Source organism: Arachis ipaensis, chromosome B03 (genome assembly GCF_000816755.2).
Source record: "Arachis ipaensis cultivar K30076 chromosome B03, Araip1.1, whole genome shotgun sequence".
NCBI classification, from domain to species: Eukaryota; Viridiplantae; Streptophyta; class Magnoliopsida; order Fabales; family Fabaceae; genus Arachis; species Arachis ipaensis.
In genome coordinates this window covers 16,864,600-16,876,477 of record NC_029787.2, presented here as the reverse complement: position 1 = coordinate 16,876,477, position 11,878 = coordinate 16,864,600, and the positions used below count along the sequence as shown (strand labels likewise).

Here is an 11,878-nt window from a genome sequence, read left to right as displayed (position 1 = left end):
AAAATGTATCTTTTTAAAAAACAAAAGCTCATTTCTAAAAAATTTGATCAAACTAAACCTTACTAATCAGATAAATAAACTGATCATTTTGGATAAGCTGCTGCTAATCAAACAAGCACTAAGGGCCCGTTTGGGAAACTCTAGAAGTAGCTTTTTTTAACTTTTGACTTATAAAAAGTAGTAGTATTAATGTCGGGTGCAATTTTCAAAACCAAATTGCAACTTTCTAAGAAGCTACTTTGGAGCTTATAGAGAAGTTAAAAAAAATGACTTCTCTCATAATACTTCTACTTTTCATTACATTTCTTTAAAATAAGCACTTTTAGAGTTAAAAATTTAAACAAAAAATTATTTATAAGTTACTTTTAACAAAATTATTTATTGTTTAAGTTATTTTATCAAAATAAACTTAATTAAGTTAGTTATCCAAACTGACCCTAAATGGTTGTTCAATTTTCAGGTCATTGAAGTTAGCCTTTCAATTACACCTACGTGATGATTGGAATTAAGTGAAATTTTGTATGAAAGAATTGAAAATTGAAAATCTTACTACTAAAGTTCAACAATTTTATCACCAAAAAAAAAAAAAATCAACAATTTATTCCTATTCAACAATCACCGTCATAATGCAACATCCACAACATTCAAGTTTCACCGACTCCTATTCAATAATTATTTTCCAAAGCCATCAACTTGGATTGTACCCATTTATTTTCACGCGCAAAAGGATAAAACATACAGGGGTTTAATATTATTAAAAATATTACAAGGTCCTGACTAAGAAGCCCACCAGCATAGATCTCTATATAAGCCTAATTTGTCTGACCTATATATAAGTTACAAATATTTCTTTATCAGAAATAGCTAAATCTTGAAAAGTTAAATAACGAAATCTAATAAAAAAAAATTCCCATGTATGACCTAATTATTAAAACTCTAGTATACATGGACCAAAATTTCTATTCTTATTGTCGTGTAGCATTATATCATACCACTAAGACAATAGTACCATTCTTTTGGAACTGCCGAAATCCATTCTTCTTCAGTAAGCAACCTTATTTAAAAATGTTCCATTTTAGTAAAAAAAGAAAAAAGAGAAAAAAGGAAGCATACTTTGATAAAATAAAAAATAAAATAATATTTCACCCATGACTCTATTCTTGGTTTGTTCATGTCCAAAGTCCAAACACAAAATGCTTTTAATGTGTACCAATGGTAACGTGTTCAGAGGGGGAAATTACAACTTATAACACGCCTATTGTGCTACATACCATGATATGAATATATCAAATGTACATGGAAGAATCACGGCCGTTGATGTTTGGTGAGTGTTGTTTCTCTTTCTGTAATAATGAAGAACCTTGTTTTAGCACTTTTTCTTATGATAATTTCGTTAGTACAAAGAAATTAAGTTAGGTTGGTCAGTGATTAGTTCATAAATCTGTTTGAATAAGTGTTTAGATTTGAATTCTATTTTGTATATCCAGTAATTGGTTAATAACAAATTTTTAAATTAAACTCTAATTTATGACGAATTAATCTTTGACCCATAGAATTAGAAAATAACACAAAAAAACAATGAAAAAGTATTGGGAAGCAATACTAATTATGTACAATGTATATAATGGATTAAAAAAAGATAAAATTACAATTAAAAATTATATCATTAATTATTTAATTTTAAATTTTAAAATTTAAAAAATTAGGATTAATATTTAAACCCATTCACACTACGTACGGTTATTTCTAATCTTACCGTAACCTCCAATACACATTCAAAGCTCACGGTCATCTTCTCCGGTTTTCACCTCGTGTCACTGAATTCTTCGCCAGCCATACCGACGCCGCCACATCCTCCCACCAACATCGTCCTCATCTCCGCCGGTCAGCCCGACACGCCTCGCCCTCTGACGCTCAGTCTAACGTTGCTGCCGCTTTTTCGCACGCCTCTCTTCCAAACTGGCTTCGCTTTCTCCCATTCCTTTAAGGTTAGCTTATTTTAGATTTGAGCTTTTGCTTCACAACAGTGCTGTTTTCGTCATGCCTAGTCCTTCAAAATTATGTTTCACTACAATAATTGTTTCTTCTTTTATTCATCTTATTCTTCTATTTTAATGATCAATTTAGGATGGTCATTTTAGTAGGTATGTGGATGGTTATTTTAATTTTATATAGATGATTATTTTGATTGGATTGAGTTTAGTTATATATAATTAAAATATGTTAGATGTTCAATTTATTAGGTATGCAGATGATTATTTTTATCCTTAAGTGGATTGTTATTTTTACTAAGGGTGAGTGTCGTGTGGCAAGCCAAATAGCAACTTTGAAATGAGATGATTATTGATGAATGTAGATGACCGCCGATTGAAAAAGAAGAGAATATTGAAGTGAAGTAAATCAGAATTTTAGATGGTTATTTTTTTGAAATAACTAACTGAATTTTTTAAAAATTTAAAATTTAAAATTAGAGAATTTAAAATTTAAAATTTAATGTGAAATAACTGAATAAGAATTTTTAAATTTATTATTTTGTGGATAATTTTCATTTTTAATTTATATTGGACTAAATAAATAGCTTATTATAAACATTGTACAAATATCCCATTGGCAAGAGAGCTCTTGAAACAAAGCAATTGCATTCTTAGAGTGAAAGTTAATTTTGATTCGGATTGTCTCAAATAATATACATCATCTAAGTTAATTTGGTATAGTGCTTTTTCGATCACATCGTGCCTTGTATAATTTAGTTCTTGAAATTATAATATCCATAATTATTTTTTTAAAATTCTTTTATTTTATTTTGTTATCGAGTATTATACTTGTTGTCAAATGATGCAAAATTAGTTTTTTATTAATTTTTCTTATTGTCTTCTATAGGAAAAAAAATATCTGTGGATACTCGCATAATTTTTTATTATCTGCCACTATGATTAAATACACAATTAGTAAAAGTTTTGAAATTAAATGTAGTCAAAAAGTAAGATAAAACAATTTTGAGTTAATGAGGAAAGAGAATATTAGAGACATTTTCAATGATTCTGTATTTAAAGGTACATTGACCGTTTAAAATTCCGAAAAAAAAAAAAATAATATCAACAACACTTACACTTGGTATAAATATAAATAGATCCTAGTAACAAAAAAAAAACCCTTTCTTTTGTGAAAAATGTAAAAAAATACTCGATAACAAAATGAAAGAAAAGAATATAAAAGATAATTTAAAAAAAAATTAACAGAACATCTCTTTTAATTGAAATAGATTTTTTTAATTTTTTTAATTATTTGATAAAGTGTATTTTTTTATTATTAAATATTTTTTTTCACATATTTTTTTGTTCTACTAAAAAAATATACGATAAAAAATTATACTTTATCAAACAATTAAAAAAAAATTAAAAAAATCTATTCCTCTTAAGTGACGAATTTAAAACGTCAAATTACATCTTTAAAAGTTATAAAACTCTAATAATATTTGTTTCCCAAAAAATTTAAAAAGTGATACATTTAAATTATGTTTACTAAAAATACTTGTTACAAGTGCAAAAGGAATTTTATTTTATAAAAAGTATATTTGTACGTATACAAATAGAAATGGTGGAATCATAATAAATGCGGATTAGTTAATTAATTAGGGATAAGGTGGTCCGCGTTGCAGAGAATAGTAGCACTTGTCGTTGAGGCACTGTTAAACAAAGTGTCTTCCCGCCGTTTGAGTGTCACACAGTTTGTGGAGCGAGTGCGGTTCCCTTAACACAACCATCTTCCCCCCTCTCTTCCCTCTTCTCACTTCTCTCTTTTCTTTTCTCGCAACATAAAAAAAAAAAACACTTTCCAACCGCACCTTCCAATCTAAAACCCTAAACCCCTCTCTCTCTTTCTCTCTTTCACAATGGAGCTTCGTTCTCATCGTCGCCTTTCCCAAACCTCGCCTTCTGGTAACACACTAACACTCCTACTATCTATTTCTTTTCTTTTTTTTTTTTTAATTTTATTTTGTCTTTTCCGTTTTTTTTATTTGTTTTTTTCTTTTTTCTTTTCGCGGCTTTTGGTGTTGACTTTACTACCTTTTGGTATCTGCTACAATGTTATTGAATTGCGACTTTGTGAGTGCGTTATTTTTAGCCATTTTCAGTTTTTATTTTATATTTTGTTTATTTACTATTACTTTTTAACGGAGTTTTGAGTCTAACAAGTGATTCCATTGTTAGAGATTTTAGGCATGCTTGGATACAAGTGACCCAATTCAACTGATACCTTTGCTCTCTTCGTGAGGTTAATTGGTTTCGTAATGCAAAGTGTTTCAAAGTTGATTTTTTTTAGCATTAAAAAAAAAAGGGTTTCGAGTGTGATGATTTATTGCTTTGCGGAACTTAGTTATTGTTTTAGTTAGTTATATTGTGGTGTGTTCATGTGCGGATTTAGGAGCAGGGAAGGGGAAGCAACCGAGGGATACCACTGAAGGAGTTGAAACTAACGATATGGATGGAGATGCTTATGCAATATCTTCGGATTCCAAGTATGAAGGTATATTAATATTAATTACCTTTCTTCGTGGTTTGGATTTTATTTTTTAAGAATTTTCATTTTATGATATTTGCTTGTTAGTTGGTAGTACTGGGTTGGCTATACGGTTTGAGTTGTTAGTGTTGCCCAATTGAAAGGAAAGGATGTCTGACTCAAGGAATGTTTTATGAACTAGTAATTATGTCTGTTTGAGATTCTAGTTTACTTTATCATGACTCGGTAGGAGAAGCAGAGTAGATATCATTGTGCAAGAAAATTGAAACCTTCTTATTTATGTAATCGTCAATATTATTATGCTGACATATGTGTGTTATTTTTAAACGTCATTTTCTTACAGATGCATTAGATGGGAACAGTGTTTTCGACTTGAATCAAGACCCAACTTTAAGCATTAGTGTTTCTGATATAATGGTTGATTACACTTCTGATTCATCTGATGGTAGCAACCATTTATACAAAAGGGGAAAGGCACAGTCCAAAAAGAAAAGAAAGACACACAACTTGAGAAATGAAGAACTGATTGATGTAGAGATTCAGCCAGCAGCTGTTGTCAATTTGGTTAATAACCGAAAGAAGAAAAAAACAAGGAAAAGCAAAAAGGGAGCATCTGACATAGTATTACTATGGCATGCTTGGGAAGAGGAGCAAGAAAGGTGGATCGATGAGAATTTATCAGCAGATGCTGACTTAGATCATCAAAATGAAGAAATGAATGAAACTGCTGAGCCATCCTCAGATCTGACTATGCCTTTGTTGAGGTACCAGAAGGAATGGTTAGCATGGGCTTTGAAGCAGGAAAGTTCTGTGTCAAGAGGAGGAATTCTTGCAGATGAGATGGGGATGGGGAAGACTATTCAAGCAATTACCCTAGTACTTGCTAAACGTGAATTCCAGCACATGATTTGTGAGCAAGATGAACCTGCACCTGTGGCAGGTTCATCAAGAGTCTTACCTGCTATCAAAGGAACACTTGTTATTTGTCCTGTGGTTGCTGTCACTCAGTGGGTTAATGAGATTGATCGATTTACTTTGAAAGGAAGCACCAAGGTGCTGGTTTATCATGGGGCAAGGAGAGGAAAGAATGTTGAACAGTTATCTGAATATGATTTTGTAATAACAACCTACTCTATCGTGGAGTCTGAGTACAGAAAATATATGATGCCTCCTAAGGAAAAGTGCCAATATTGCGGAAAATTATTTTACCTGAATAAGTTACCTTATCACCTGAGGTATTTTTGTGGACCTGATGCTGTGAGAACAGAAAAACAGTCAAAACAAATGAAGAAAAAGAAAAAGTTTGCTACAAAACAGAAGATAAAAGATCATGAGTATTGGAATGAAGAATTGGAACAGGATGGTTTTGACAAGAAAAAGAAAGAGAAAATGGGCTTGGGAATGGATGATTTAGATGCCACTGACAGGGAGAAATCATTTCTTCATGCTGTAAAATGGCAGCGGATCATATTGGATGAAGTGAGTTTTGATAGCATACTATGATCAAGATTAATGGAACTATTTTACTTCTATAATTGAACTTTCTAATTTCCATAAGATGTTTTTCAATGAAATAGTTATTTTGTACCTTTCCCTTTTTCTATTATTTCCACACATCTGAGGGTGTTTTCTTTATTGTTTGAATATCCCTAAGCAAAGTTTTAATCAGCTATCTCCTACTTATGGTTACAGTTCATTTTGTTTTTTTAAAGTTAATGACTTGTTGCTTTAGCCTAGGTTTTGATCTAATAACTCTAATTTTACATTTTTGGTGTTTCTTATTTATTGCAAACGATATATTATAAATCATCATTGTGAGATATGAATTGATCTGTTCCTTTATATGAAAAATAGGCACACTACATAAAGTCGAGACACTGTAACACTGCAAAAGCTGTTCTTGCCTTAGACTCTTCATACAGATGGGCGCTTAGTGGCACTCCCCTGCAGAACCGTGTTGGAGAGCTGTATTCTCTGGTAACACTACAGTCTTTTTGGGCTACTATCTATTTTGCTTTTTTTTTATATAATTTATCAAGGACAAACTTCTCCTATACGCTGTTTGGTGGAAGACTGAAAGCTAAGTTTTATATCTCATCATGGACATAATTCACGTAGAATGCCATTATGCAGGTTCGGTTTCTGCAAATAGTTCCTTATTCCTATTATTTCTGCAAGGACTGTGATTGCCGGGCTCTTGATCACAGGTATGGCTTAGAATCAAAAACGATATGTGGATTTGATAAGCATTGTCATCTGTTGTTTTCACACTTTTCAAATACTTGCATCATTATGTTAATATATACGGTGTTGGGTGCATGTGCTGCCTTCATAGGCATATGTATTTGTACATTCTTCAATACTAGATATTCTGGAATTGTTAACTATGTTTAATATCCTGGTCCCCTTGTGCAGCTCCTCTAAACAATGTTCAGCCTGTGGTCACAGTTCTGTTAGACATTTTTGTTGGTGGAACAAAGTAAGTCTACAGTTTGTTGATCTAATTTTTTCTTTACCATGTGTGACAGAGATTATGTTGCCAATTCTTTTTAATTTTGTACAGAGTCTTAGCTGACAAGTTAACATGCTCTTTATTATTCATGTTTAATCTTGATTAGTATGTTGCCACACCAATTCAATCGTATGGATATGGTGATTATGGAAGAAGAGCTATGATACTGCTTAAGAACAAAATTTTAAAGAACATAGTTCTAAGGCGAACTAAAACAGGCAGGGCTGCTGATCTTGCACTACCACCTAGAATTGTAAGTTCCTGTTGCTCATATGGCTAGTTGTGCAATTATGAATATGGAAACCCTACATATTTATTTCTATTTCATTTCTCCTTGCAGGTTTCATTGAGGAAGGATAGCCTGGATATAAAAGAGCAAGACTATTATGAATCGTTATACAATGAAAGTCAGGCACAGTTTAATACGTATGTCATATTCTTTATCTCATCATAAAGTATGGTAAAGCTGTTGTCTGTGAGAAAATAAAAATAAAATTTATTCCGTAAGAATGAAGTGCTATTGAATTTACTGGTTGCTGTTAAATTACTTTCTTATATCACCTTGTTGTGAATGAAATTGGCCTGGAGGGCAATTGCTTGTCCTGAACAGTTCCTTTTGTCAACTAGGGTTGAGGTTAATCTAGTGGGTCAAAACATAAGCCAAAAAGTGTTTATCAGAAACTTCCATCTGACATTTGATTAGCTAGGTCTGGCACGCCTTGCCTTGCCTCAACTTCAGATGATTGGTTTCCAAGCTGTTATCAATGTGCTCATAGAAGTTTGATCATGTCAAACAAGTTTAGTTTAACCATGTTTGTGGATTAATATTAGATTATACCAGTACTTTGTCATATCAGAATTTGTATGAATATGAATTCCTTTTCCCACACTTCTCAATTTGAAGCAAGTGGAGAAGAAAGTAGTGAGGGGGAAATGATAATGATGGGTAAAAAATATAGAATTAACTTCTTATAGATTTCTTTCATGATTATATTTTTGTAATTAAAATGGATTCTGAACCTATGATTCTACTTTTCTTTTTTATTTAAATGGAACAGAAGGTGAATCCAGGGTTTGGATATACATGATTTCTCTTGGTCGTTTCCTTATATTCCATTCTTACAATTATATTAGATAATGGGAAAAAATTTCTTCTATTTTGATTTAGCCATGCTAGTCATCAATGGTTGTGTACTTGTGTTCAAATATTTTACTTTTTTGTTTACAGATATGTTGAGGAAAATACTTTGATGAATAATTATGCTCATATATTTGACCTCCTCACACGGCTTCGTCAGGTGAATGCTCATTATTCTAATGGAACTAATCAGAAGTTCTATACTTCTGTTTCCTTTTGAAGTTCTTGAATCCCAATTAACTATGTTTCTAATTCTTTTCTTTTTTTTTATTTCTTTTGGGCGAGTTATTTCAATTAAAACTGAGTGACCTATTTGAAATATTGTTATTCTTTATTTCAATACTATTTTCCCCCTCCTTTTAAATGTGGAAATCAGAAGTTGATTTCCTTTATTACTCTCATTACTCTTATTATCTTAAAGTTGTTCTTATCATTAATTATTCCCCTTTTATATGTCTACTCATGTGCCTCATGCATCACTGGTTAAATACACAGGCTGTTGATCATCCATATCTTGTGGTATATTCTCAAACTACTGCAATAAGAGAAAGTAACTTGCCTAGTAATGGTAATGTTGAACAAGCTTGTGGCCTGTGTCATGAGCCAGTAGAAGATCCTGTTGTAAGTTCATCTTTTCTTCTTGTAAATAAACTTATTATTGTATCTCCACTATTTCTGTCTTTACAAGCATGTAAATGGGAAAGCTACTTAAACCAAACCAGCTTTATTGTGTTGTTTATTTTTATTCGAATATCTTTTCCTTTTTGTTTCAGGTTACCTCTTGTGAGCATATCTTTTGCAAGGCATGCTTGATAGACTTTTCTGCTTCCTTAGGACAAGTATCATGCCCCACATGCTCTAAGTTACTTACTGTTGATTTAACTTCAAACAAGGATGTTGGGGTTCAGGTTAATAAGACAACCATTAAAGGTTTCAGATCCTCCAGCATTCTAAACAGAATTCGGCTTGAGAACTTTCAGACAAGCACTAAAATTGAGGCACTGGTGTGTATCTTACAAATTCATGTAGTTTGCTTGCTAGAAGAAAAATGGTTGTCTATTGAAAGATTGCCCAGCTGAAGGGTTTGACTGTTGATTTTTATTTATTTTTATTTTATTCTTCCTATAATATTATTATCAGCTCTTTGGTGGGGGAGGGGGGAATTAGGTAAGAGAGACTACATCTGGGAAGCTGTATCTGAAGCAATGCTTCTATGTCTTGAAAAAATGTTCTTATGAGTTTATCTATTGGTCTGCAATTTCTTCTGGTAAACTCGTTTTTGAATGAGTTGAAATCGCTGCAGAGAGAAGAAATCAGATTTATGGTTGAAAGGGATGGATCTGCAAAAGGGATTGTTTTTAGTCAATTCACGTCATTCCTGGATCTCATAAATTACTCCCTGCACAAGGTAATGTTTATGTCACTTTCAACTTTATAAATGTGTGCAGAATGCATCAAGATGATGACATCGCAAACTGATTGCAGTCAGGTGTATCTTGTGTTCAATTGAATGGAAGCATGTCATTGGCTGCTCGGGATGCTGCCATTAAGAGATTTACTGATGATCCAGGCTGCAAAATTTTCCTCATGAGCTTGAAGGCTGGTGGTGTTGCTCTCAATTTAACAGTTGCATCACATGTGAGTTATCTCCTTTTGCATCTTTTTATATTCTGCTGTCAAATTTTAAGTCAGTTTTAGAGTATCTGGAGATTAGTTTATGGATACTGGTAGGACCTATGATGCACTGAGCAAAAAGTGTTGTATCGTTCACCGACCAAGGTAATTGTATAGTTTTGAACTATAATGAGTGACCATTCATTATGCACAAGATTTGAACCATTGGAGTATTAAGTGCCTGAAAACCAAGTTCAACCCAGTACCTATGCGGTGTTGCCATATTTTAAACTTCACTTACGAGAAGTTCTTAACATCTTTCCTCAATCAGTTAATAACTCGACATATTTGGGATTCCTAGTGTGATAAATTTGATTATGGTTAAGAGTAGCTTCTTTGGGAAAATAGGTTAATCTATTTATTGACTTGTAATGCAAACTTATGAGTTATGACTTGCTGTGGTGTTCTTTTCTAGGTTTGGTTCTTGCTCCTCTTTTTGCACCATATTTTCTTCAGTGTAGGCCACATATATTCATAATGGGTTGATTACTTGAATATGATTTTTGTCACATGTTCCTTGAACTGTTGTTTTCATAAACCTATATTTCTACACAAATAATGGACTATTTAAAGTCCCTTTTCTTGGTCACTATTTTAAACATTTTGTTTGATGTAGGCTTTGAAAGTAGTCAAATATTGGTACTATTTTTTATTTTATTTTCTTCCTTTTCTTTTTTCCCCTCCAATAGCCTTGCCTAGATTTAATTTGTTAACACGTGGCTTCATTTGTTGGGCAAGCTCAGGTTTTCTTGATGGACCCTTGGTGGAACCCTGCTGTGGAGCGTCAGGCTCAAGACAGGATTCACAGAATAGGGCAATATAAGCCAATCAGGTGCTGCTTCTTGAACCAACACTTCGAAAATGCAATTAAAAGGAGAAAAAAGAAATGGAGGGTTGGTTACTCTTGTTATTATTATGGTGAAATTTTGACATTGTTTTGCTGCACAGAATCGTCAGATTTGTCATTGAAAACACAATTGAGGAGAGGATTTTAAAACTGCAAGAGAAAAAGGAACTAGTATTTGAAGGGTAAGTTAAATGTGTGAACAAGTTTGAAATGTAGGTATGCATACCTTGACATAATGTGTTATGAATAATGGCAATTGCTTTCATGTCCCTCCCTTAATAGGACTATTGGCGGCTCCTCCGAGGCGCTAGGGAAATTGACGGAGGCTGACTTGAAATTCCTCTTTGTTACCTAAGCAAGCCTGTGATTCTGACAAGAAGACATGTCACTTCCTAATACAATTTTTGCAGAACTTTTTTTGGGCATAGCTTTCAAATATGATATTTATGCACATCAATAACGGTTATAATTTGTAAATAGGTATATAACATTCTAAGATGCTGCTGAATGCTGGTGGGGTTTTGATGAACTGGGTTTTCGATTTCAATCTACTCGTCATTTTAGTTGATGTAAGATTGAAATCATGAAGGCCGGCCCTTTTTAATGTTTCATAGAAATGAAACCTTAACAGAATGCTGGACTCTCATAGACTGCATCTTCGTTTCATGTTTAAGTGTTTAACAGCATGATTGTTTATATGTTTGTTTTAGTAGCTGTTTTGTAACTGGTAAATGCTACTTGAGATAGCAGCTTCCCAAGTGAGGCAGAATTATGCTTGATGGTTTAATGTGAACTAGAGATGGTTGGTACAAGCTCATTCTTAATTCGTAGGGAAACCATCAAAAGGTGAACCATTGCGCGCCTTGGAAGCAAAACTTCAATTTTTCAATTCAGTAATAACTCTGGGTTGGTTAGATCCAAATGAAAATTTTGATCAATTCAACTTGTTCAATGTTTGGTATCATATTCCAAATTCACATCATTTTTCCTTCAATAAACATGTCAGCCATATCTCGTGCTCATACATAATAATTACGATATCTTGATGTATAATTTTATAGTCTTGTTAGTTGTTACACATTCAATTTGTTTTTTGGTATCTAAGTCTAATCAAGTTAGTCTAAATTTAACAAAAACTAGTCTCATTAGAGTGTGAAAATGCGCTCCAACTATTTTCACTAACATG

At 32.6% G+C, this 11,878-nt stretch overlaps 1 protein-coding gene across 5 annotated transcripts; it reads left to right on the top strand.

Moving 5' to 3' along the window:
* On the top strand, nucleotides 3,637-11,398 carry LOC107629976 (DNA repair protein RAD16). 5 transcript variants are annotated; one of them, XM_016332957.2, is made up of 17 exons: nucleotides 3,672-3,815; nucleotides 3,854-3,938; nucleotides 4,426-4,527; nucleotides 4,865-6,000; nucleotides 6,376-6,498; nucleotides 6,655-6,728; nucleotides 6,937-7,000; nucleotides 7,140-7,286; nucleotides 7,374-7,459; nucleotides 8,262-8,331; nucleotides 8,667-8,792; nucleotides 8,945-9,175; nucleotides 9,475-9,579; nucleotides 9,657-9,809; nucleotides 10,589-10,677; nucleotides 10,794-10,874; nucleotides 10,975-11,398. In XM_016332957.2, the coding sequence occupies exons 2-17, from the start codon at nucleotides 3,893-3,895 to the stop codon at nucleotides 11,045-11,047; spliced, it is 2,706 nt and encodes a 901-aa protein (XP_016188443.1). In that variant the 5' UTR covers nucleotides 3,672-3,815; nucleotides 3,854-3,892; the 3' UTR covers nucleotides 11,048-11,398. The 5 variants fall into 5 exon arrangements, with proteins under 5 accessions (XP_016188442.1, XP_016188443.1, XP_020973965.1 ...); XM_021118306.1 differs by having other exon boundaries at nucleotides 4,420-4,527; XM_016332958.2 differs by adding an exon at nucleotides 4,212-4,275 and having other exon boundaries at nucleotides 3,683-3,938.